Below are 25,830 nucleotides of genomic sequence, written 5' to 3'. Positions count from 1 at the left end.
CTTTGCAACTTTGTGTGCCTTTTTCTTATTTTTGTACATATCCCTCTTGATTGTATATATTTCTCCTGTTTGCTATTTATTCCTGTTGCTATTTATATTTTACTCCGGCACAGTTGGTGTGGAGCACCCACAATTTTGTTGTACATGTACAATAAAAAATAAAGAGCTATTCTATTCTATTCTTATGGAACTTACAAAGACAGTGGTTACTGGGTTCCTGTAAACATCAATGAACTAAATATAGAAAACACATATGACAATATCCAGGTCAAGAATTTAGAAATGAGAGTGACTCACCCCATCCGTGAAAAAGCTCTTGACCCTTTTTGGTAGTTTACTGTGGAGCAGACAGCAAACGAGTTACAGATATAGACGGTATATTGCAATAAAATTCAAGTTTTTAAAGTTTTATTGATTACTCTGTATTATTTGGTTAAACTAGAAGATTAACTTTTTTCACAGTACGTCAGGCATGAATGTTTGCATGTTTGCACTTCATTACTCATTCCTTTGAGCCTTTCTGATTTCACTATTGTGTCAGAATCACTGGATTCATGATGTTCCGTAAAAATTTTGAATCAGCTTAGACCAATGAGCAAAATTACCTGCACAGAAAAAGTTGTTCAGATCCTTACATGCATATGAAACTGACTGACATTCCATTCTTAAGCCATAACGTTTAATATAATGTCAGCACCATTTGTAGCTATGACAGCTTGAACTTTTTAGGGAAAGCTTTCCACAAATTTTAGGAGTGCATTAATGGGAATCTGTGACCATTCCTCCAGAAGTGCATTTGTGATGTCAAACAGTGATCAAAGGAGCTTGCAAAGAAAAGCATCTGGACTTCTTTAAGTTACTTGAAGACCGAGAAGCTTCTTCAGTTCTAAGTTCAAATGGTGGAGAGTCCCAGATATACAGTGGGGCAAAAAAGTATTTAGTCAGCCACCGATTGTGCAAGTTCCCCCACCTAAAATGATGACAGAGGTCAGTAATTTGCACCAGAGGTATACTTCAACTGTGAGAGACAGAATGTGAAAAAAAAATCCATGAATCCACATGGTAGGATTTGTAAAGAATTTATTCGTAAATCAGGGTGGAAAATAAGTATTTGGTCAATAACAAAAATACAACTCAGTACTTTGTAACGTAACCTTTGTTGGCAATAACAGAGGTCAAACGTTTACTATAGGTCTTTACCAGGTTTGCACACACAGTAGCTGGTATTTTGGCCCATTCCTCCATGCAGATCTTCTCGAGAGCAGTGATGTTTTGGGGCTGTCGCCGAGCAACACGGACTTTCAACTCCCGCCACAGATTTTCTATGGGGTTGAGGTCTGGAGACTGGCTAGGCCACTCCAGGACTTTCAAATGCTTCTTACGGAGCCACTCCTTTGTTGCCCGGGCGGTGTGTTTTGGATCATTGTCATGTTGGAAGACCCAGCCTCGTTTCATCTTCAAAGTTCTCACTGATGGAAGGAGGTTTTGGCTCAAAATCTCACGATACATGGCCCCATTCATTCTGTCCTTAACACGGATCAGTCGTCCTGTCCCCTTGGCAGAAAAACAGCCCCGTAGCATGATGTTTCCACCCCCATGCTTCACAGTAGGTATGGTGTTCTTGGGATGCAACTCAGTATTCTTCTTCCTCCAAACACGACGAGTTGAGTTTATACCAAAAAGTTCTACTTTGGTTTCATCTGACCACATGACATTCTCCCAATCCTCTGCTGTATCATCCATGTGCTCTCTGGCAAACTTCAGACGGGCCTGGACATGCACTGGCTTCAGCAGCGGAACACGTCTGGCACTGCGGGATTTGATTCCCTGCCGTTGTAGTGTGTTACTGATGGTGACCTTTGTTACTTTGGTCCCAGCTCTCTGCAGGTCATTCACCAGGTCCCCCCGTGTGGTTCTGGGATCTTTGCTCACCGTTCTCATAATCATTTTGACCCCACGGGATGAGATCTTGCGTGGAGCCCCAGATCGAGGGAGATTATCAGTGGTCTTGTATGTCTTCCATTTTCTGATGATTGCTCCCACAGTTGATTTTTTCACACCAAGCTGCTTGCCTATTGTAGATTCACTCTTCCCAGTCTGGTGCAGGTCTACAATACTTTTCCTGGTGTCCTTCGAAAGCTCTTTGGTCTTGGCCATGGCGGAGTTTGGAGTCTGACTGTTTGAGGCTGTGGACAGGTGTCTTTTATACAGATGATGAGTTCAAACAGGTGCCATTCATACAGGTAACGAGTGGGGGACAGAAAAGCTTCTTACAGAAGACGTTACAGGTCTGTGAGAGCCAGAGATTTTCCTTGTTTGAGGTGACCAAATACTTATTTTCCACCCTAATTTACGAATAAATTCTTTACAAATCCTACCATGTGGATTCATGGATTTTTTTTTCACATTCTGTCTCTCACAGTTGAAGTGTACCTCTGGTGCAAATTACTGACCTCTGTCATCATTTTAGGTGGGGGAACTTGCACAATTGGTGGCTGACTAAATACTTTTTTGCCCCACTGTAAACCTAGTGGGAGTTTCCCCCCACAGAGGGACAAAAGGACCCCCTGTTGATCCTCTAATCGCCTGAGCCAAGGTGTGAAACTGGGTGTGGGTCCCAATCAGCCAGAGTTTCGGGTGTGTTCATTGTGAAACCTGGCCCCACCTTATCATGCGAATTCCTGAGGTCAGATGGCCCAGGATGTGAGTGGGCGTTAAGGCGTCTGGGAAGGGATCTCAAAACTGGATTATAGATGGCAGAGAGTTGGTGTCGTAAACCCCCGCCTCTGTTCAAAGATGGTCGCTCACAGTGGACATATGTCCACTGTGAGCGACCACAGGGAGCACTGAGTCCAGACTACATATCTGAACTAATTGTTAAGTACACTGCTGTTCGCTGTCTTAACTCATAAGCTCAAAATCTATTAGTTGTCCCTTGTACAAGACTTAAGCCAGTCTGTGGCACCAGGGCTCATTCCAGCTCTGTTAAAAAGTTAACTTCTGTTGACGTACTTTTGTTATTTATGTTATTATTTATTTCTCTATGACATCAGTTGTGTTCTAATTGTTGTACAATTTGACTTTTACTCTGTAAAAACCACTTTAACCTCCTGACCTGGACATTCATTTATGTCCTATGTAGTGGACACACAAATCACAAAAAAAGTTCAACTGAGTCTCTGAGGTGGAAAATGGCCTCATATCTGGAATGACACAAAGCCATCAAATTTCATTTCCAGGATTCTCGACTTACGAGAAGACAGGGCTTTCTTCCCTGAAGGTGTTGAGACCTTCATCACAGGACCTGGATCTCTCAGTGGTGATGGCGAGTAGGTAAGAGGATCGTCGATTTTTAATACTACCTGTAAATACGCAAAGTAAGTCAGAGAGAAAAAGAGGAGAAGGAGACAGAAGCCGAGGTTACAACAAAAAAGCCAACAATTGACTGAGACACTGGTCGATGAGTTAATGAGTAAACATAAAATATATAGTGTGGAGTAAAAAAATAGTTTTTATACTTTGCTTTCACATAGCATGGGATTTTAGCCTGCCATGCTAACAAGGTCGTATGCTAAAACACTGCTTTAGATGTGCAATCTTATTAGACAGAAAGTATGTTCTTCTATAAAGAAGCATGAAGTTGAATACAAAAAACTGGAACTTACTATTATAGTCACGTATAGTCACTTTTGGAAAGCAGTAGATGACCTGTTCAGTAACTTTTTTTTCTTGCTCTCCTACTGAGCCTGAGATCTGGACTCAGTGATGTCTTGTGAAATGTACCTGAAACTCATCTAGAACTCTTTTTAGGCTCGCTTTTGTGTAATTTTTGTTTTGATTTGTTTCTTTAAACATTTTTGATGTGAAGCACTTTGTGATATTTATCTCGTTCTTAACATTACTTAAGAGTCTAATCTAGAAACATTTTTCACAAGAAGCTAGACTTGTTACACATTGTGACAAACACTTGTGACACAATAATAAAGTGACCATTACTACTGGATTAGATAATTATTTGCAACAATATGGATACAAAGTGTCTTCACCTCTTCCAGCTGACACACTTTATCACACAGCACTGCTGCAGACAGACAGGCACTCTCCTCCCCTGAGTAGCAGCTGAACTCATGAACAGGAGTTGATGTGCGCATCACTGAATAACACTTAATGGGTCAGTAAAGCTCCTGTTGTAACAACAGTGAGTCATAAATAGAATCACTAAATGTCAGCCTGGTCAGCACACACAGCAAACATAGGTTTTTAATAATTATCAATTATTCACTAGCCATGTTAGCTGTCTTTTAAATTTCATCAAAGTAGCAGCTAGTTGCTATGGCTAATAATAAAATGTTATTTGTTCCAGTGAATCTATATGCATGACAATATTGACAAACAACGTGGTATTAGGGAGACTTTCCTGATTCCAACATTTTGTTTGGGCTTTTTTTGTTTGCTGCCAGGAGGATCTTAAAACAGTATTTGTTGGTAAAAAAGAAAAAAAGAAAAAAAATGTATATTTGAGTTAAGCAGCAAACAATGTTCAAATTCAGCCTCATTATTAGGTATGTTCAGTTTAAGATGGTTTATGGTCAGGCAATTTTTTTGTGTAGGCTGTAAGGTAGGAAAACTGGAAAATCACCCATGGAAGCTATTTTTTTTTTAAATTCTTATTGTTGAGTCATGAACACGACCTTAACTGAGGCAAGCGAGGCCTTTTTGAATTAACATGGTGGTCTGTTGCAAACGTCATAGATTGCTTAGAGTCAGACCTACTTTTTAGCTGTTGTTTTTTTGTGTCTTCTTGTTTCAGCCAAAGTTACCATCTGTTATGATTCGGCACCTCTGATACAGCGCATCTATGCAGCAGTGCATTCAGGACTGGTCAGCGCTTTGTTTTTTCAAACTTGTGAAGCCAGACGAGCCAACAGCACCGGAGGGCTATGCAATCTTCAGAGCCAGGTATAATGCACAGGAGCGTGGCAAGATCCACGGAAGAATGACTTCACACAATTTAAATTATTTATTTAAATATCACATTTAAAAATGTGATATTGTGATATCATTGCTGTTGTCCCACGATACCTGTGGAATCGAGGATTGTTGTAAAACAAAAACAGTGTTGAGTAAAACTAGACCCCGAAAGAGGAGATACTAGCAGCTGGTGATGTGCAACCTAAATGTAAACACGACTCTTGTGTTTGCTAGTTGCACTCCATACGATAGGAAGAGCAGATGATGGATGAAAGCTACTGATGCTGATGGGCTTTAGGCAGCTGGTTAAAAGCTCGACCATGATTTAACATCACAAAAACCATTTTTCAGTTTCAATTTTGTGACAATTATGTGACAATATTGTGGCTCCTGTAAAGCCTGAAAAGGTAAGAGGTTAAGTTACTTCACTTATTATTGAATTTAACTGTAAAGCAGTTATTTTATATTTTTACTTCGTTTTTCAGGGGGAACAACCAACCAACCAACCAACCAACCAACCAAACAAACAAACAAAAACCTACCTAAATAATTTTTAGGCCTACATTTGATTTATGCCTTGCCACTAGGTGTAATACTGCTGCTGCTGACACCATGGTTAAATAGATTAGGCAGTGTGTAACTCAATAAAAAAGGGTGGAAAAAATGCCCTGTATTTATTTATCGTGGCTCAAGAGTTGGGAGTTCGTCTTGTAATCGGAAGGTTGCCGGTTCGAGCCCTGGCTTGGACATTCTCGGTCTTTGTGTCCTTGGGCAAGACACTTCACCCGTTGCCTACTGGTGGTGGTCAGAGGGCCCGGTGGCGCCAGTGTCCGGCAGCCTCGCCTCTGTCAGTGCGCCCCAGGGTGGCTGTGGCTACAATGTAGCTGCCATCACCAGTGTGTGAATGTGTGGATGACTGGATATGTAAAGCACTTTGGGGTCCTTAGGGACTAGAAAAGCACTATATAAATACAGGCCATTTACCATTTTACCATTTACTCACACATATAAATGTGACCTGGTGCTCCATGCTGCAAACGTCAGTGAAACATTGTTGGTTTTTTTGGTTTTTTTTACTATATTGACAAAAATACTTTTACTGCAACTTTTCTTGAAATATTGTGATATAATTTTGATAAATGGTAAAAAGACTGGCACTCACAGTGCTTTTGAGACAATGCTGCTGAGCTATTTGCCTAGCTGACAGGATCTTAAAGATTATTTGTGCCTTCAGTGGCATTTTTTGTAAGTTTTGTGAACTAACCCTCAAGTTTTAGTTTTGGATCAAATATTAAAGATCTCTTTGATATATTTTATTTCTCTCCATCTGTCAGCAGACTAGACAAGAAATGTTGAGAATAATGAATAATGACATAAAATAGCACTTTTAACATTGTTGTAAATATCCAATTTAAAAGCATTCATTATAACCTTTAAATTTGTTACAATCTGACACCGTATAACTATGCAAGTTTGAGGAAAGGTTACTAACCTATGAAGGGAATAGAGGATAAGGAATCAAATACATTCTGTGCCAGGTTGCCGCTGGACCTGCGGTTGGGAATAGTCTCTGCAGGAACAGGAGAGGTGCAGAGTGTCAAACCAGGCAGCTCTGTGGACTCCACAGGTGTGTTGTAGTTCGAATGTTGCAGAGTCTGAATGGGTGTATGACGACCTGGAGGCAGCTTCTGCCTTAGGACCACCTCTTGAGTCACGGATACAGGGGAGATGACTTCTCGGTGCTCCCCAAGCTCCATTATCTCCTCCTCTAATGCAGACTGAGGGGTAATGAACTTGGACCCTACATCAGTATCAGCAGGGCTGTCTCTGGTGGCAGGCCTCCAGTCAAGGTGAGGGCTGCTGTAGCCAGGCTCTCTAAAGGAGTGGGCTTGCTGAAAGACATGACCAGCTTTGTGGGAAAAAGTAGGGCTGTAGCTTTTGTAGCCCACTTGCTCTTCCTCTCTTCCTCTCCTTTTCTGGGGCTCTGCTACTTGCTGACCTGACTGTCTCTCACTGGGAGGCCCTGTAGAAGCAGTTGTGATAGATGATTTTCCTGTGCTTTGGTGCTGAGGTTCTGAGGTTCTCAGGTCTTTTTGTATGTTGAATTTTATCATGTTGGAGCTTTGTGAAGTCTGTTCAGAATGTGGACTGACCAGAGCGGAGGCTTGGGCCAGTGTTTCCATAGAACGTCCGTAGTTGTGCTCATATTCGGCATAGGCTGCCAGCAGGGTCTCTGAACAGGACTTCTTTGCTGGTCCTGATGAACTACCACAGCTGCTGAACCAACAGGAATAGTGGGCAGCAGCAGCTGCCTGGTGATGCAGGAAGGTTTCTCTTCTCCGTTGCTCTAAAGAAGCCACAGCAGTAGCTGATGGTTTGGGAGTAACTGTTAAGCCCAACCCCAGCTCAGCTAAATGATCCTGAGATATACTGCGATACTGGGGTGAGATGCATTCTGTGCCATGAATGTGGCTATAGTCTGACAGTTGCTGGTGGTAGAGGGTGCCAACATGAACATGGGCAGGAGCTTTCCGAGGTGGAGGTAGAGTTGCAGAAGCAATGGCTGCATTGTGGTTAACAAAGTGAAAGTCCAGTGCAGTAACGGCAGATGAGGACCGTCCGCGGTGTCCCCCCAATGGGGCAAATCGAACGCTTGGATCCTCAGGACTCCTAAACCAACACTCGGGGGGAGTAGAAGCAGCAGGGCGGCGGTTGTCTAATGGTGGGGTGACAGGGCTGGTTCGACACTGCCAGTTGTCAAGGGAGCTGTAAATGTTGCGGCTAGTCTGTGAGGAAGTAGAGCTGGGCTTGTTTGACGGATAGTAAGGAGGTGGTGGCTCTGGGAGGTTTCGGGCTTTACCTGAGTATGGCTCATTGCCTTTCATGTAGGCGTCCTTGGAGTATGCCTGAGGACAGCAGGGGGGAGGAGACAATGTAAAATCGAAATACAGGATGAACAGCAGGGGCAGCAAGAGGGCAGAGTGGGCAAAGTCAGTCAGGATGCACTATGCAGCACTTTTTCTGGCTTTTTGTCTGTAAATCTTTACCGTACAACCAACATTGGAACCCAGCTTTTAAAACTTCAAAGCATTTTCAACAGGTTCTTTGTTGGGTGATCTATTTTTATCTCATCCCCTTCTCTTTTAACAGAATTAATTAATTACACAGTTACCTGTGCATGCCAGCTGATAATGAAGTCCTTTCTGTCCATGCACAAACATTTGAACAGTTTCTGAATGAACTGAAGCAGAAATTTAAACCCCTGTTGTTACACTGATGGCTAGCTCACTGATGGTTACACAAGTCACAAGGGAAAAGAAGAGAAGAAGAGAATATTAAAGAAAGACTATACTCACACTTACCAACTGCAACACATCCTCATCTTTTGGCATAATAGAGAGCTCCAGAATGTTTTCACTACAAAAAAATAATAAATAATACCATAAAAATGAGTCTAATCCTTGATAAAGAATTTAGATGTAATCAATGAGATGTAAAAAAAAAAAATCTCCAACCTGTTTTGGATGAGTGCTATAACCTGAGAGTAGGTTTTCCCCAGAATGCTCTGCCCATTCACCTTCACCAGTCTGTCCCCTGGAAGACACAAAGGCACACACACTAAGAGAGGAAAGGAAAAAAAAGTTGCATGCACAGGGTGTGTGGTTGGGTTACTAAAGGACCTAAAGTGTTCCCAGAAAATATCTCCCACACTATTAGACCACCAGCAGGCTGAACCATTAACATGAGGCAGGATAGATCGTTGCTTTCATGTTGTTTAAGCAAAATTCTCAGATCAGGCAACATTGTTGCAATCTTCTGTCGTCCAGTTATGGTGAGCTCATGCCAAAGCATCAACTCCCTGTTTGTAGCTGACAGGAATGGTGCACAGTGTGGTCTTCTGCTGCTGTAGTACATCTGCTTCAAGGTTTTGCGCATTTCGAGATGCTCTTTTGCATACCTTGTTTTAACGAGTGTTTATTTGAGTTACTGCAGTCCTAACATCTCAACCCAGTCTAGCCATTCACCACTTTTTCAAACATTGGCATTAAACTCTCTAGTTGTTGTGTGGGAACAGTTTCTGATTGTCAGCCGTTCAAATTTCAGCTAATGGTCTTGGCCGTATCTGCATGCCTATGTGCTGTGTTGTTGTTTTTACGTTAGCAATCAGTTGAACAGTGGCACTTGGCAAATGTCTTAGTAAGGCAAGGCAAGGCAAGGCAAGGCAAATTTATTTGTATAGCACAATTCAACAACAAGGTGATTCAAAGTGCTTTACAGAGACATTAGAAACAAAAACAAATAAAAAGCATGATTTAAAATTGATTAAAACAAGCAAACAAACAAACAAACTAAACACACACATTTCACACCTGTTCGCGCGATCTGAACCCTTATCGTAAGGGGAGCTACCAGTCCTTCTGTGGACGAGCTACTTTCTATTTTAAATTCCCTGAATTTAAAATACTCTCTAGACCCAGTTGGGGAGCTACCCCGAGCTCTAATCCCACACCTGAGGAGTGCTATATAGTAGTGTGTATATAGCACTCCTCTAGTCTTACTAACCACTCAAAGGGCTTTAGACTACATTTATTTGCATCAAATAGGTAAATCTATTGGTTCTTATATATAGCGCTTTGCTGCCTTCTACCTGAGCACTCAAAGCACTCTATCCAAGATGCCTCACTCACCCATTCATACAAAAACTATATTTCTATGATTAAGTGCTTTCTATCTATATTTCACACAGAGATTGTCATGGTCCCCGTGTCTGCCCAGCCGGCCCCGCATGTCTACATGTGTTTTGTATTCTTTCTCTCCCTCTCCCTCAATCCTCTCTGCCTGAGCGGAGCTCACTGCGGGCTCCCGCCCTTGGCCCACACACCTGTTCGCGATTAGCTGTCATTACCTGTCCACTATTTGAGGCTGGGACGCAGATCCCAGCCTCAAATAGGGATCTGCGTCCTCTCGTCGCTGGATGATTGTGCGAGACACGTTAGTGATCCTCTCAGCTCCTGTGAATCTTTGCTTAAGTGTTTTGTGACTTGTGAGAAATTTCCCTCTCCTGTGTGATAGTTTTCCTCCCCGGACCTGTGACCTTCCTGCTGTGCAAACGTGTGTGAGTTTGGGCGTGAAGACGAGAACGAGTGTGAGAGAGCTTCCCCTTGGACCTTTGGAACCCTGGATTTCCCCCCTCACTGTATATATTCTGCACTGGTGTTATAAATAAACTGTGTTTGGAAACGTCAACCTGCTCTGCGCTTGAGTCCCTGCTGTCGACCGTGACAGAATCATCCAGCCAAGAAAATGGACTCAGCAGATTCGGCAACCTCGACCCCCACTCTTGCCACACTGGCAGCGATGCTGGAGCGACATGAACAAATGTTTATTCACATTCGGGGAGAGCTCACAAACCTCACGCAGGCTGTGGCCCAGCGAACACCTCTGCCGGCAACTCCACCCGCCGCCGCTCAGAAGGCGCCAGCTCCAGCAGTAAGTGCTACATCACCTGCTCCTACACCCGTTCAATCTGACAGATTTCTTCCTACACCGAGAACTTTCACTGGAGAGATTGATAAGTGCGCTGGTTTCCTCACTCAATGTGCCCTTCAGTTTCGCCAGCAGCCGCAAGCCTTTTCTAATGATGGTGCGAAAATCGCTTATTGTCCAGTTGCTCCAGGATCGTGCTCTGACCTGGGCACAAGCTGTGCTTCACGTTAACCCTGAAATCACTTTTTCTGATTTTCTCGATAAGTTTAAAAGTGTGTTTGACAGGGAATCCAGCCGTCGCTGGCCAACACTTACTCGCGCTCAAACAAGGTAAGCGGAGCATGGCCGATTTTTCTATTGATTTTTCTACTTTGGCTGAGCAGACGAAATGGGGGAAAGAGGCTCTTAAAAGTGCATTACTTGCTAATATTAATGATGGGATAAAAAATGAACTGATGCTTCGTGAACTGCCTTCCTCCCTAGATGCTCTTATGACCCTGTGTATTTGGGTGGATGACCGAGTATGCGCACACCAGAGTGCACACACACGTTTCCGAACCTCTTTCATTTTCCCTCTCGTGCAATCACACGGAGAGGATTTGTTTTTTTTTCGTTTACAGCGCCACTCACCCCACTAGTGCTGGATCACCCCTGGCTTGTACTCCACAACCCGCACATTGACTGGGAAAAAGGTGACATAATGGGATGGAGTGTGAATTGTCACATGAACTGCCTCCGGGCAGCCACTCCACCCGTCCCACTTCCGCCCACTAACTCACCGCTCGGCTCCCCAGACCTCTCAGCGGTTCCGTGGGTTTATCATGATTTGCAGGATGTGTTTTGTAAAGATTGTGCGCAGTCCCTTCCCCCCCACCGCCCGTACGATTGCGCTTTCGATCTCCTTCCCGGAGTCCCGTTGCTGTCTAGCCGACTGTACAGCCTCTCCCAGCCTGAGAGAGATGCTATGGAACATTACATCACGGAGTCGCTTGCAGCGGGGTTGATTCGCCCCTCCTCTTCCCCTGTTGTGGCTGGTATTTTTTTGTGGACAAGAAGGATAAGTTGCTGTGCCCATGTATTGACTATTGGGGCCATAACCAGATCACTGTAAAGAACAAGTATTCTTTGCCGTTGCTTTCCTCTGCTTTTGAGCTGCTTCAGGGCATGACTGTCTTTACCAAACTAGACCTCCGCAACGCTTACCATCTGGTGCGCATCAGGGAGGGGGATGAGTGGAAGACTGCATTCAATACACACTTGGGCCTCTTTGAGTATCTCGTGATGCCTTTTGGTCTGATCAATGCTCCTGTGTTTCAAGCAATGGTTAATGATGTGCTTCGTGATTTTGTTAACTGCTGTGTTTTTGTGTACTTGGATGACATTCTGATCTTTTCTAAGACACTCACGGAGCACCAAGTTCACGTGAGGCAGGTCCTGCAACGCCTCTTGGAAAACTGGCTCTTTGTGAAGTGGGAGTAGTGCGAGTTCCACGTGACCTCGGTGGCTTTTCTGGGCTATATCATCAAGAGGGGGAACTTAAGGATTGACCCGGAGAAGGTGCGAGCGGTGGTGGAGTGGCCCACACCTCCAAATCGCCGGCAACTGCAACGCTTTTTGGGATTCGCAAACTTCCACAGACAATTCATCCGTGATTTCAACAGAATCGCTCTCCCTCTCACTAAACTCACCTCTCCGAAAGTTCCTTTTCAGTGGGATTCTGCCGCTCAGCAAGCCTTGACCCTGCTCAAAGAGAGATTCACCACTGCACCGATTCTCTGGCAACCGGACCTCACATGGCAGTTCGTTGTGGAAGTGGACGCATCGGACTCCGTGGTGGGGGCAGTCCTGTCCCAACAGGAGGACGGTAAGCTTCACCCCGTGCCTTCTATTCTTGCTGTCTTTCTCCCGCAGAATGTAACAATGACATCGGGGACCGGGAGCTCCTGGCCATCAAGCTTGCTCTGGAGGAGTGGAGACATTGGTTGGAGGGAGCAGCGCAGCCGTTCGTCATATGGACGGATCACAAAAATCTGGAATACCTTCACTCGGCCAGATGTCTCAATTCCCGGCAAGCCAGGTGGGCGCTGTGCTTTACTCGTTTTGACTTTACCATCACCTACAGGCCAGGGTCACGAAATGTGAAGCCAGATGCCCTGTCCCGGCAGTTCTCCGTCACGGGGGAGGAATCGGACCCCGGACCCGTTCTCCCGGCCACCTGTGTGATTGGAGCTGTTTCTTGGGAGATCGAGTCAATAATCCAGAAGACGCAAGAAACCGAACCAGATCCGGGAACCGGGCCGCCCGGCCGCCTCTTCGTTCCTTTAGCCGTCCGCCCTCAAATTATCCAGTGGGCTCACACCACCAGTTTTTCGTGCCATCCGGGGGTCCTCCGCACCATATCCTTCCTCCGACGCTACTTTTGGTGGCCCACCATGGCTAAGGATGCCCGGGAGTATGTATCAGCCTGTTCAACGTGTGCCCAGAACAAACTTTCCAGCCGTCCTCCACCGGGTCTTCTTCAGCCTCTTCCCACACTGGCCCATCCATGGTCGCACATCTCTCTGGATTTCATCACGGGTCTGCCGACCTCTGCAGGTAACACCACAATACTTACCATTGTTGACCATTTCTCTAAGGCTGCACACTTCGTTGCCCTCCTGAAGCGCCCCACTACCCTGGAGACGGCTCGGCTCCTCACCTCCCATGCGTTCAGGTTCCATGGGATCCCTGAGGACGTCATCTCGGACAGAGGGCCGCAGTTTACATCCCGAGTATGGAGGGAGTTCTGCTCCACGCTGGGGGCCAAGGTCAGTCTTTCTTCCGGATTCCATCCACAGAGTAACGGACAATTGGAGCGGGCCAACCAGGAGCTTGAAGCTGCCCTCCGCTGTGTCGCCTCACATAACCAATCAACCTGGAGTGAACAGCTTCCGTGGATTGAATACGCACACAACAGCCACATCTCTACCGCCACGGGCAAGTCTCCTTTTGAAGCGTCCCTGGGTTACCAGCTGCCTTTGCTGCCAGCGATCGAAGGTGAGCACACCATTCCCTCTGTGCAGGCTCACCTCCGTAGGTGCTGCCGTGCCTGGCATGCGACTCGGGCCGCTCTACTCCGCACAGCAGAACGGAACAAGGCTCTCGCTGACCGTCGGACAACAGGTATGGCTGTCTACTGGTTTTGTGCCATTACGGACCGAATCCAAGAAACTGTCACCCCAGTTTATTGGTCCTTTTCCCATAGACGCCATTGTCAATCCTGTGTCTGTCTGTCTCAAACTGCCGCGCAACATGTGGATTCATAATGTCTGTCATGTGTCCCAGGTCAAGCCGGTGCTCTCCAGCCCATTGTGCCCTCCAGCCCGTTGTGCCCTCCTTACAGGCCCCCGCCACCACCCCCGGCTCGTGGATGGCCAGCTGGTTTACAATATCATCCGCATCATGGACTCCTGACGCCGGGGTAGAGGTTTTCAGTACCTGGTGGATTGGGAGGGCTACCGGCTAGAGGAACGTTCCTGGGTGCCTCGGGCGGCTATCCTGGATAAGGATATGCTTCGGGACTTCCATCGCAGGCATCCAGGTAAGCCTGGTGGGTCGTCGGGAGGCTCCCGTTGAGGGGTGGGGTACTGTCATGGTCCCCGTGTCTGCCCAGCCGGCCCCGCAAGGCTACATGTGTTTTGTATTCTTTCTCTCCCTCTCCCTCTCTCTGCCTGGGCGGAGCTCACTGCGGGCTCCCGCCCTTGGCCCACACACCTGTTCGTGATTAGCTGTCATTACCTGTCCACTATTTGAGGCTGGGACGCAGATCCTCTCGTCGCTGGATGATTGTGTGAGACACGTTAGTGATCCTCTCAGCTCCTGTGAATCTTTGCTTAAGTGTTTTGTGACTTGTGAGTAATTTCCCTCTCCTGTGTGATAGTTTTCCTCCCCGGACTTGTGACCATCCTGCTGTGCAAACGTGTGTGATTTGGGCGTGAAGACGAGAACGAGTGTGAGAGAGCTTCCCCTTGGACCTTTGGAACCCTGGATTTCCCCCCTCACTGTATATATTCTGCACTGGTGTTATAAATAAACTGTGTTTGGAAACGTCAACCTGCTCTGTGCTTGAGTCCCTGCTATCGACCGTGACAGAGATGGATATATCAAAAAGCAACTTAAAAATATGTGGCATGCAGACTGGAGCAGGCAGGGACTGAAACACCAGCCTTCCACTCAGTAGATGACTTGCTTTGCCTCCTGAGCTACAGCCACCCAAATTTGGTAACTTTTGAACCCATTTATTCATGGATAGTGTGTTATTAGTCTCTGAACAAACTTTTTTAAGTCTTACTACTCTATATTGCGAAGACAGGTAAAGACAAGAAATTTCAATCTGTCCATTCATCCATTTTCTTCCACTTATCCAATTCAGTTTGATGAGTGGACTGCAGGCTATTCCAGCTGCCATAGTGTGAGAGGCGGGTATACCCTGGACAGGTTGCAAGTATTTGCAGAGCTAACATAGGAAGAATGACAACCATTCACATTCACACCTATTTGTAATTTAGACTCAGGAATTGACCTAATATCACTGACTGCACATCTTTGGACACTGTAGTTCTCTTTCTTTCTGTTCTTGACATTGTTCCAAATACAAAATTAACATATACATGATATGATAACATACACATATAGGTGTGAATCTGTCATAAAATTACATTGTTATATGTTATTATAATAATTCAGTTTTAGATTATACCATAATCTTTTAATAAGATTTATGACTATGCCAGTAAATTTTATCCATGTTGACATGTATGACCCCAGACAGGTCCAAGACTAAACAACTATTCAGATCGTTACTGAGAATAGATCTGAATAGTTTTATAGGCTAATGATCGTGTACTTCATTCTATTGTCAAAGCTAGTGGTGGGCTATTATCGCATATTTTGGCTGGCTGTATTAAGATTAGGGATGGGTATCAAAAACCGGTTCTTGTTGAGAACCGGTTCCCACTGTTTCAATTCCTTGGAATTGTTTGCCATTTTTGCAAACGATTCCCTTATCGATTTATTCATTCATTCATTTAAGGGAGGAAACACTACGAATATGCAAAAGCATTTGCTGACAAAACACGTGATGACCTTAAATGAATGTCATGTTTTTAATTCCGCTCCGGACTCGTGAATCTCAACCCAGCAGCAGCGGTAACGTTTGCACGTCCTCTCCCGTTAATGCGGCAGGTAAATAATAAACTAACAGTGCATATTATGTTAGCGCGATCTGCCTTATTACAAAACCATTACTGTGCATTTAGGTGACCATGATGAGACAGAGTCTGGCTCAGATGCTGGCAGTTCTCGCTGCAGTCTACCGGTAGCGTCTCCTTTCAGGCCAGGATAGACGAATGTCACCGAGCAGAGACTCAGTTTGTGGTCAAAGGCTTGCACCCATTTGCCACAGCAGATGCCCCCGATTTTCAGTAAGTGAATGTGTTTAATTGTAGGCAGGGACATTACTGGATATTCTTGTGTAGTTGCTACAGAATAATTTATGTTATACTTTGTTATTGCTACAGACGAATATTTATTTTATTATTTTACATTTACAATTTTTTTCCCTGGGGACCCTGTGACACCCCATTGAAGAGCCGTAGGCTGGATCTCTTAAGGATCTCTTAAGATCTCACTGTTGGGTTTGTAAGGCCATGTTACTCCTAAATTTCTACCTTGTTCAAAGAGAAGATATAAAAAAGTTGCCCCTAACCCTTAGTGTTCTCCTTTAAAAAAAAAAAAAAAAAAAAAAAAAAAGAATCGATAAGAGAATCGATAAAGAATCGAATCGTTAAACAGAATCGAAAATGGAATCGGAATCGTGAAAATCTTATCAATACCCATCCCTAATTAAGATGTTGTAATTAGGGCTGGGTATCGTCACTGATTTGATTGACTGATTAAATTCTGATTCACATTGTCCCGATTCGATTCAATTCAGTTCAATTCAATTCACTTCAATTTTGACTCAAACAGTTAGAAATATTATAATTATGATTATTTATCAGTACATATCCATAATTTTATATCTATGTAAGCAACAAAGCTGATGCTCATGAGACTTCATCAGAGGTCTTTGTCTCAAAGTAACTGACGATAAAACACAGAAAAACATGAAGGAGATTTTCCTGCCCTGTCTTTTTATAGCAAATAACCTTAAAAATATTCTGCAGTATATTGTGCATATGAACATTACCTGATGCTGCTGAAGTGAAGCAGAACTAAGGTACAAAGGTTTTATTAGAGACACAGCTAAGAGTTTTATAATTAGGTATAATTTGTAAAAGCTCAAATTTCTTCCGTACAGCAAGTATCCTTTGAATAGCAGAAATTTGAGGGTAATAACCAAGCACATAATGGAGGAAACAGAGATTTTTGATGGTAAACTAGTCTTGAAATAAACTGAGAGAGAGAGCTGTACAGGAAGTGTGATGGACTGATGACGATGTTCTTCTGCTGCTGGTTCAGTGAATTTTGGTCGGAGAGTGACGAAACCTGCAGCTTCAGAATCTGCGAGATGTCCCAGCGGCATGTCTGCGTATGTGCTGTTGGGTTGCGCTTTGTGTTTACATGTTTTTGCCGAATCCATTACCTGCTCTTTAATCATTTGCTGTTTTAGCTGCTTGGTGGTTGTTGAAATAGTTTTGTGAGCTTTAACCTGAGATTCCGGCATTTCTGGCAAAATACATTTATATTAGATTGGACAATCCAAAAACATAATGCCTCTAACCAAAGCTGTTACCGTCTGTTTTTAGGTAGCTGGAAATTTCACATTTTTAACCACAGAATGAAGTGTGTAATTCATGTTGTGAAGATGCATGTTTCCTACCTGTACACAGTCCAGCTTGTTGGGCAGGACCATTTTCTTTCACACTCTTCACGAAGATCGTGTCCATTGGCTCCAACCAAGACCTCTGGCAACCTGGTTAAAGTACCATTAAAGCCCACAGTGTTATATCAGATCTAAGTAAATGTAAAAACAAACAAAATAAACCCGTATCCTCATTGTTTGTTGTTTGGGGAGCTGGTCTCCTAATAATTGGAAGGTTGGTGATTTGATCCTTGGCTGCCCCAGTCTGCATGTCAAGTATCCTTGGGCAAGACATTAACCCCTAGTTGCTCTCTAATGGATCACATGTGTGTGAATGTTGCACTTAAGCAGAGAAATACAATGTTGCAACTTCTATGAATGGGTGAATGAGGCATGCTGTATAAAGCGCTTTGAGTGCTCTGGGATAGTACTAAAGCGCTATATAAGATCCAGTACATTTACCACATTACAAAACATAACACAATAGGGGCCCAAGGACATGTTGAGACACTTAGAAGTAATATTGATGTGATTCATTATATAAATCCGACCCCCTGTAAATGTGTAAACATTTGGAAAAAATGGGGGGTTGATTAAGTTAGCAGAAACAGCAAACACCTACCTTTTTCATTTCCATTTCCATTCTCTTCATCCTGTGAAAGAAACAGGGCAGGTGTTAAGATAAGAAAGACCACAGGGCACTGCTCCAGGTCTGGCTGCTGCTTCTCTGCCTCCATGGCATTCTGCCTGAGTTTCCCATAAACACACTCACACATTAACATGCTGCTTTCTGTCAGTTGGATTGGTGGTCTAATTGGTCCACGTCGGGCTTTTGATACTATGCTGAATTATTTGATTCTTGACCTTGGCACCTAAAGCCCTATGTAAATACACTGAGCCCTGCTGCTACACCACACAAAAATGGCTAAACAATAAAAAATGTTCTAAATAAATTACTACTACTACTACTACTACTACTACTAATAATAATAATAATGATAATAATAATAATGATGATAATAATAATAAACACTGATTTAGTATTTTAGGACAACTCCTCACTCCCCTTTTGCCACTTACCAAATGACATCATTAACATGATATTAATGATGTCTGTTAGTAGCTAAGAGAATGTCACTAGTCCTAATAAGCTAAAAAAAAATCCCAAAACAAATATGATATATGATATAGGTATATGGGGTTGAGTTATTCAGATTCAGACTTTTTAAGTTTAGTTTTGATTCCAGAAAACAATCAGTGCAAGAGAAGTTGCTAAATGTGCTAGAATAACATAGGTAGTCTTACCAGAATGTTCAATAGTTGTTCCACACCTCATAAGTTACCAAAGTTTTATTTAACAAAATTCGATTGACCCTGTGAGCTCAAATTACTGTCAGGAAACCCCAATCCTAAATAACCCTAGGCAATCAGAATACGGAGTGTTGGTTTTAATAACAATTCTAACATACATCAAAATATATTCACATTTTATTAATAACAAGTCAGTTTTGCCATTTTTCAAAATATGGCTTAGACCTCAGAGAGTTAATGTAATGCAGATTTCAAATACAAGAAAAGTTCAAAGTTCAAGTGCATGAAAGCAGTATTTTACCTTAAGGTTATTGAGGAAGGACTTTGGTGGGTAGACAATAAAATGTCGCAGAGTAAAGCCAAATCCCTGTGAGTTCTTCTGCAGAAAAATTGTCCGTGGGCCATGCCACAATACGCCCTCCACCTCGCTTGATGATAGTGGCCGACACCTGTTCTCATTGGATGACAATATGCCATCTCTCTTCTCTTTAGCCTATAGAGGAGATGGAATAAATGTTTAGATCAGTAAACATTGGCTTCTCTTTTTCTCTCAAAAGGAAATCAAGACGGATGAAATGTTACTGTGTGAACTTTGAAGTGATGTTTATCACAAGTATCATTTTCAGGCCACAGAGTTGAACACATTTAAGGAAGCGTGAGTTGGTGGATGCGGGTGGTTCAGTAACTGAGGACACTGCCTGATCTGACCATTATAAAATCCAACCAATTGCAGGATGCATCATATTTTTAACAAAGAAACTTTACCAGTGACCTCACATATGATTCCACTTTTTACTTCCTGCCAACAATGGAAGAGTTAAAAATATATACCTATAAATAAGTCTTTAAACAACAGGAACATATCAGGGCTTGTAAACACACATCTGGAAAATAAGATAAACAACTGACAAAGGAGGTAAAGGGTTCAGAAGGTGAACGGTTTTACGTTTTACATTCTACATTTCTCCAGGACTGTAGCCCAACATCAAATCAGTTCAAGCAGGCGATGCACTATGTGTACTACATGATGTTTAAAGTTCATAAGGATATCCTGCATGTAAACATGCCTGGCCACTAAAGGTAAAATACACATCATCATTTGATTGTTAGGTTTGGGGAAATGAGTGAGAGCATAGCACATCATCTGATGCAACGTCTATTTGGCAGAAAGTGTAACTGAATGTAGAGATACGTTTAGGTGATTACCAATGATTTCCATTTACTGCTAAACACATTGGAAAGGTCACATGGAAATTTTTCACAGAAGACAGTGATGGTGATGGCTATTAGATGGCGATTTTATTTAGTTTCATATAAGAACTGGAATGTAATAACTTTTATATGCATACTTTAAAAGCAATGCAACACTAGCACACTCTACAGCACTGAGCAGGTAGTTTCTGCTCAGGGCTTTCCATTGTTCACAGCCTTTCAGAACTCTGCCATGACAGAACAACAACAACAACAACAACAATAATAACTTTATTTGTATAGCACTTTTAAACACAAAAGCACTTCACAGTTTTAAAAAAAGCCACATACAGAAGTTAAGTAAACATGTTCAAACACGCATACAGTTGCAAACTATGACCAAAAATAAAAGGGAAAAGATTAAGGAAAGGTTAAGAACTGCTGAAAATTGGGTTTCAGCAGTCATTTTAAACAAATAACAGAGTCAGGCAAGCTGGTAACTGATCTCCTCTGATTGTAAAATTAGAGTGAGGGACAGTAAGAAAAGCCCTGGTTAGAGGATCAGAGAGGCTGGCTGCAGTGAAGGTCTCAGACGTTCTGCTGCTTAGCAGGGGCCTATCACTGATAGCTCAGTAGGTAAAGTGGTCGCCCCATGATCGGAAGGTCGGCGGTTCGAATCCACTTAACGGCTACCCTGAGGTACCCCTGAGCAAGGTACCGTCCCTACACACTGCTCCCCGGGCGCCTGTTTAGTGGGCTGCCCACTGCTTCACTGAGTGAATGGGTCAAATGCAGAGAAAAACAAGTAATTTCCCCATGGGGATCAATAAAGTATCCATTATTATTATTATTATTATTATTATTTATCTCACTGGAAGTCAGTGAAGGAATCCGAGAATAGGTGTAAGGTATGCTATGAACCTGTAAACTTTAACACTAAAACTCCTGATTATTACTGGGTTGTAGTGGAGACACAGCTCTTGTTGGTGGCCATGATTATCAACATGAATATTCAATGGCTCAGTTTGATGCAGAAGCTGAAGTTTGTTACCTGCACACGTTTTAGGTCCATAGTGAACCTGCAGAGTAGTACAAATGGTCAAAAGTCTTTGAGTGATCTAAGCAAAGCAATTGCACTGGAACTTGTTCACAGATGGACAAAAAAAATCACCCATCTAAAAGACTGAATTTAAGTAATTCCAATCACTTCCATTGGCCACAGGTAATGTTCCCTCTAAGCTGCGCGCGTGCGCATTATGCGCACAGAAAATCTGCATTGCGCACAAAAAAAAAAAAAAAAAAAAAAATCTAACCTGAATTGAAATTAAAATTAATACTTTAACAATCCTGTTTTGCAGTGTGAGTCAGTGACTGGCTGCTCCTGTATAGGATTAGAACGATGCCACCTTATCCCATAGTCCAGCCAATAATGCGATTCACATTCGTATATACGCAGCTAATCCACGTCGTTGACAGGCTATGACAGCGTCCTTATGTGCCGACACTGGTGTTTTAGCGAGCAAAGCGGCTGATGTGGAGTGAAGCCACGTTAATGACAACGTGTACAACCATTGGAGATGTGAGCAGGACAGACGGAACAACTGACGGACAAAGTGTGGACTTTATACCAGTTTTTAAATTGTGTTGAGCGGCCACGTAAAACCAGAGTTATGATAAAAATATCTGCAATGTTTGTTTTTCTTCCTGAATACTATTGTTGATTATATTTACTGGAAGAAGAAACAGCAAAGGAAAGGAAAGCACTCTCCGCCTGTGAGCAAAAACAGCCTCCCTCCCCCAGCCTTTCCTATTGGTCGAAGAATGTACCATGTCGACCAATGCCATGTTGATATGGCAACATGGCATTTAGTTGTTTAGGAAGGGGGAACGTGGCGGTGTTTTGAGATGTGAGCACAAATCTTGTGTAGTTAGTGTGTAGTTAGTGTGTAGTGTGGTCAATAGTTTTGTTGTGTGTGTCAGAACAATGAGGCGACTGCTGAATGTTACAGGTGTTACAGGAGTGATACATCTCCTGTTGTCAGGCCTGCAGGTATCAGGCTGTTCACTCCTTTATCTCATAGTGGACAGAAATTATTTTTTGGAGTGGCACAAATAATTTGTGTGGCATCAGATTTGATGCAGAACAGCTGATTGTTCTGTAAATAGTTTGAAATGTTTATTTTAAAAACCGCCTTGGCTGCATTTTTAGGTAAACAGCTGCAAAAAACTTTGTTGTTTGCATAACTCAGTTACTTGGTCATTATATACTGTATTTTGCAGACAGAGAGTTACAGGACTCTCTCCCAGACCACAGACTCAGACTCATAATACAAGTCAGAGCTTTATAAAAAAAAAAAGAAGTTGTTGGAGTTCAAGTTATTTTTACTTCCAATAGTGTTAACATACTACAAAGGTCATGAACAAGATTTTTTTTAAATTTTCATTGTAAGTGGGATAAAGCACTTAATTAAAAGTAGTCTAACATAAATGTAAATGCTGTAATTTGACTATTTTAATAAACCACGTGACTTGGATGGATTCGATGCTGGCGTGACCACGTCTGCTGTTGCTCACAGTGGTCCAAGTGTCCGCTCAGGGAGTTTGTGTGTTCGCTCAGACATATGAAAAATTAGAGGGAACATTAGCCACAGGTGTATAAAACAAAGCACCTGTGTAAACTGCTTCTACAAACATTTGTGGAATTCACTGAGCTCTCAGGATCTGCCACCTGTGCAACAAGTCTAATTGTGAAATTCCCTTGATAATAAATATTTCAAGTTGGGAATGACAGCAACTCACCCATTAATTCAATTCAATTTAATTTAATTCAATTCAATTTTATTTATATAGCGCCAAATCACAACAACAGTCGCCTCAAGGCGCTTTATATTGTACAGTAGATCGTACAATAACAGATACAGAGAAAAACCCAACAATCATATGACCCCCTATTAGCAAGCAGTTTTCCGACAGTGGGAAGGAAAAATTAAGAGGTGGGTGGTGGGTTTCCATGGCCGAACAGCTGCATCAAAGCCTTACATCACCAAACGCAATGCAAAGCGTCAGATACAGTGTTGTTGCCACATATTCTCTGGATTGACGAATCACACTTCCCTATCTGGCTATCCAATTAATACATATAATAATTTATTTTCACAAGTTAGGTTTGTCCCTTAGTTTCAGTGAAAGGAACTCTTAGCGCTTCAGCATAGCAAAACATTTTTGACAATTTCAGGCTCTCAACTTTGTGGGAACAGTTTGGTGATGGTCCCTTCCTGTTTCAACATGACTGCACACCAGTGCAAGTCCATAAAGACATGGAGTCCAGTCTGCAAACCAACAAAACACCTCTGGAATGAATTAGAGCAGAGACTGTGACCCAGGACTTCTCATCCAAGATCAATGTTTGTCCTCACAAATACACTTCTTGAAAAATAGTAAAAAAGTACCATAAACATCGCTGCAAAGGGTGGTCCAACATCTCACTAAACTCTACACATTAAGAATGGGATCACTCAAGCTCATATGTGTGAAGGCAGATGAGTGAATACTAGTGCCTATCACTGAAACAGTGATAAAGACTGATCTTACTTGTGTTGTGCAAGCTTGTGTTCCTTAACTGGCCTTTAAACACCCACCAGGTCATTGGTAACCTACAGTTGTGGTCAGAAGTTTCCATACACTCATCATGGCCATGAATGTCATGGCAATTTTGGGCTTTTCTCCCTATGAGAAGATGTTGGAGGTGTTGAACCTAATTCAAGAAAACTGAGAGGGCGGTCCAAGCCCAGGCAAGAATAACATTTTATACATTCTGGACCTGAGTGAAAAGCTACACATGTTGGGGAGGTTAGTATGGAAGAATGTCAGCAGCGCCTGTACAACACAGGGACAAGGCTCAGACAATTTTTTCCGAGATAAAGTACTAGCATTTCTCCTTTCATCCAGCTCAAAATGACTTTTCAAGTGGCAAGGACCTTTGTCGTCACACGGCAAGGAGGGAATGTTGACTATGAAGTCAGCCCTTCACCTACGCCAGGTGGTTGTACGATGCTGTAGCCACTGGCTACTGTATGGTCCCACGCCAGGAAATGCTCGGCTGCTAAATATAACTGTCCTCGAACAGTTTGTGGAGGGGCTCAAAAGTCACTGACCGATGAGCCTCGAAGTTGTCATGATCCTGGCCAAGTCTGGCTGACCCTGGCAGTGTGGCAGGGACATCCCCAACTTGGTTGGCTGCTACGGAGGATCGATCATGTCTCATCATGTTTCTTGTCTAATCCTTTTTCATATGCTGTCTCTCCGCAGGTCCCAGTGGTTACAGTCACTGGGCCCTGCCCATCAGCAGTGCTGGAGGTGCGAGCAGGCGGGACACATTGGCCGAGAATGCCCTCTCATGGAGCTGTGACAGGTGTTCTGTGATGCTGGCCCTCCGACACGTTCCCCTGGTCCAGTAGAGAAGCACAGTACTCTGGTAAGGTGACAATGGGGTAAATTTTAGGCTATGCTGGACTCAAAATGTATGCAGATCCAGGTTCACCAAACCCTGGTTCATCCGGGGGCATGGTTGGAAGTGGAATGGGTGGAAGTCACTGGATTCAGGCCATTCAATAGCAGAGGGGCAGAGTGTGGTGAAGACAGAGCCAATGCCACTCTCTCTCACTTTCTCTCCACTTTACACCATAGCCTCCTGTGAAAGTCCTTGACGCCCCACCCCCCACCTGTCACTTTCACTCACAACCATGTTCAGAGAAAACTGAGAAGACTCCACTCAGGCAAGTCTGCTGGACCAGACGTGATGAATCCCTGCATCCTAAAGCCCTGTGCGCTCAGCTTTGTGGAATCTTTGATAAACTCTTCACGATGAGCCTGTGATTGCAGAGGGTCCCAGTGCTGTGAACACATCATGCCCTCATTCCTGTACTAAAGACACCCATCCCAGTGGCCACCAGGATTACAGACCTCTGGCGCTGACTTCCCACGTCATGAAGACCCTGGAAAGCCTTATCCTCAATCAGCTCTTATCCTCACATCAGGATCATCAGTTCGCTTACCAGTGCCACCTCGGAGTTGAGAGCGCCATCATCTACCTGCTCAGTCACTTCTATGCCATTCTGGATAGGCCAGTGAGCACTGTGAGGGTAATGTTTTTCAACTTCCAGTGCATTTAATGCCATAAGGCGGACCCTCCTGGGTGATAAGCTGACAGCGATGAGATGGATGCCTGTCTAGTGTCCTGGATTATTGATTACCTGACAAGGAACACCACAATATATGCGTCTTCAGCATTGTGTCTCTGACAAGGTGATCAGAAATACCAAGGGACCACAAAGGACGTCTTTTCCCCTTTGTTATTCACCCTCTACACCATGGGCCTCGAACTCCAGGCCTCGAGGGCCAGTGTCCTTCAGGGTTTAGATGTGTCCTTGATCCAACACAGCTGATCTAAATGGCTAAATTACCTCCTCAACATGTCTTGAAGTTCTCCAGAGGCCTGGTAATGAACTAATCATTTGATTCACACTCTCATTACACATACATATAGGATCTTGGGGGTGGGCACAATCACGGAGTCCAATTTACCATCAGGGTGTACACCCCACCCCTGACGTCGTTGCCCACCTCTCAATTTTAAATACACTTAGTCATTGAGGGCTAGCAGGAGGGACTATGCGCTTACCTGCTGCTCCTTGGCAGGTAGCTCCATGCCCTCCTGGGTTTTAATTGCACCTTAGAACACATATGCATCAACACTACAATGAGCGGGTGGAGGGAGGTTTGGAGTCTTCTCCCACCCCCATTCTCTGCGGCCTGCTGGAGCGGGAGGGCTAGTAGGAGGAGTTGGCCGTCCGACTGCGGTCTGGGGTGTGGGGCCTCCCTGCTGCTGCGGAGTCGGGGTGGTCTGCCTCTCCCCACCGCAGGGAAAAGGGTAACACCACCTGGGTCTGGGTGCAATTCCCCCCTCCAGGGGCAAGGGTACCTAGACCCGGTTTGTAGAGTACGCTTGGGGAGTGTGATTGTGTGTA

The 25,830-nt window shown here is 43.8% G+C and overlaps 1 protein-coding gene across 7 annotated transcripts in view; it reads right to left on the bottom strand.

Moving 5' to 3' along the window:
* The window catches only part of LOC147309063 (rho GTPase-activating protein 23-like), an 83,191-nt gene that overhangs the window by 19,182 nt on the left and 38,179 nt on the right, over positions 1–25,830 (bottom strand). For 5 of the 7 annotated variants that reach the window (XM_086272751.1, XM_086272750.1, XM_086272752.1 and 2 more), the window contains exons 2-9: positions 18,915–19,106; positions 17,925–17,955; positions 17,321–17,413; positions 8,487–8,565; positions 8,328–8,388; positions 6,464–7,877; positions 3,254–3,362; positions 298–337 (exon numbers count right to left, since the gene is read on the bottom strand). In XM_086272751.1, coding sequence (XP_086128877.1) covers positions 298–337; positions 3,254–3,362; positions 6,464–7,877; positions 8,328–8,388; positions 8,487–8,565; positions 17,321–17,413; positions 17,925–17,955; positions 18,915–19,106 — 2,019 coding nt within the window. The remainder of the gene's footprint in view (positions 1–297; positions 338–3,253; positions 3,363–6,463; positions 7,878–8,327; positions 8,389–8,486; positions 8,566–17,320; positions 17,414–17,924; positions 17,956–18,914; positions 19,107–25,830) is intronic. The other 2 variants (XM_086272753.1, XM_086272748.1) reach the window with 1 other exon arrangement.

Source organism: Aulonocara sp. 'chitande type north' Nkhata Bay, linkage group LG18 (genome assembly GCF_057382095.1).
Source record: "Aulonocara sp. 'chitande type north' Nkhata Bay isolate Kocher_YH1m ecotype deep benthic linkage group LG18, A_spYH_male_GT1.1, whole genome shotgun sequence".
NCBI classification, from domain to species: Eukaryota; Metazoa; Chordata; class Actinopteri; order Cichliformes; family Cichlidae; genus Aulonocara; species Aulonocara sp. 'chitande type north' Nkhata Bay.
Note: the sequence above shows the minus strand (reverse complement) of the source record. Positions and strands in the feature narration are given on the sequence as shown.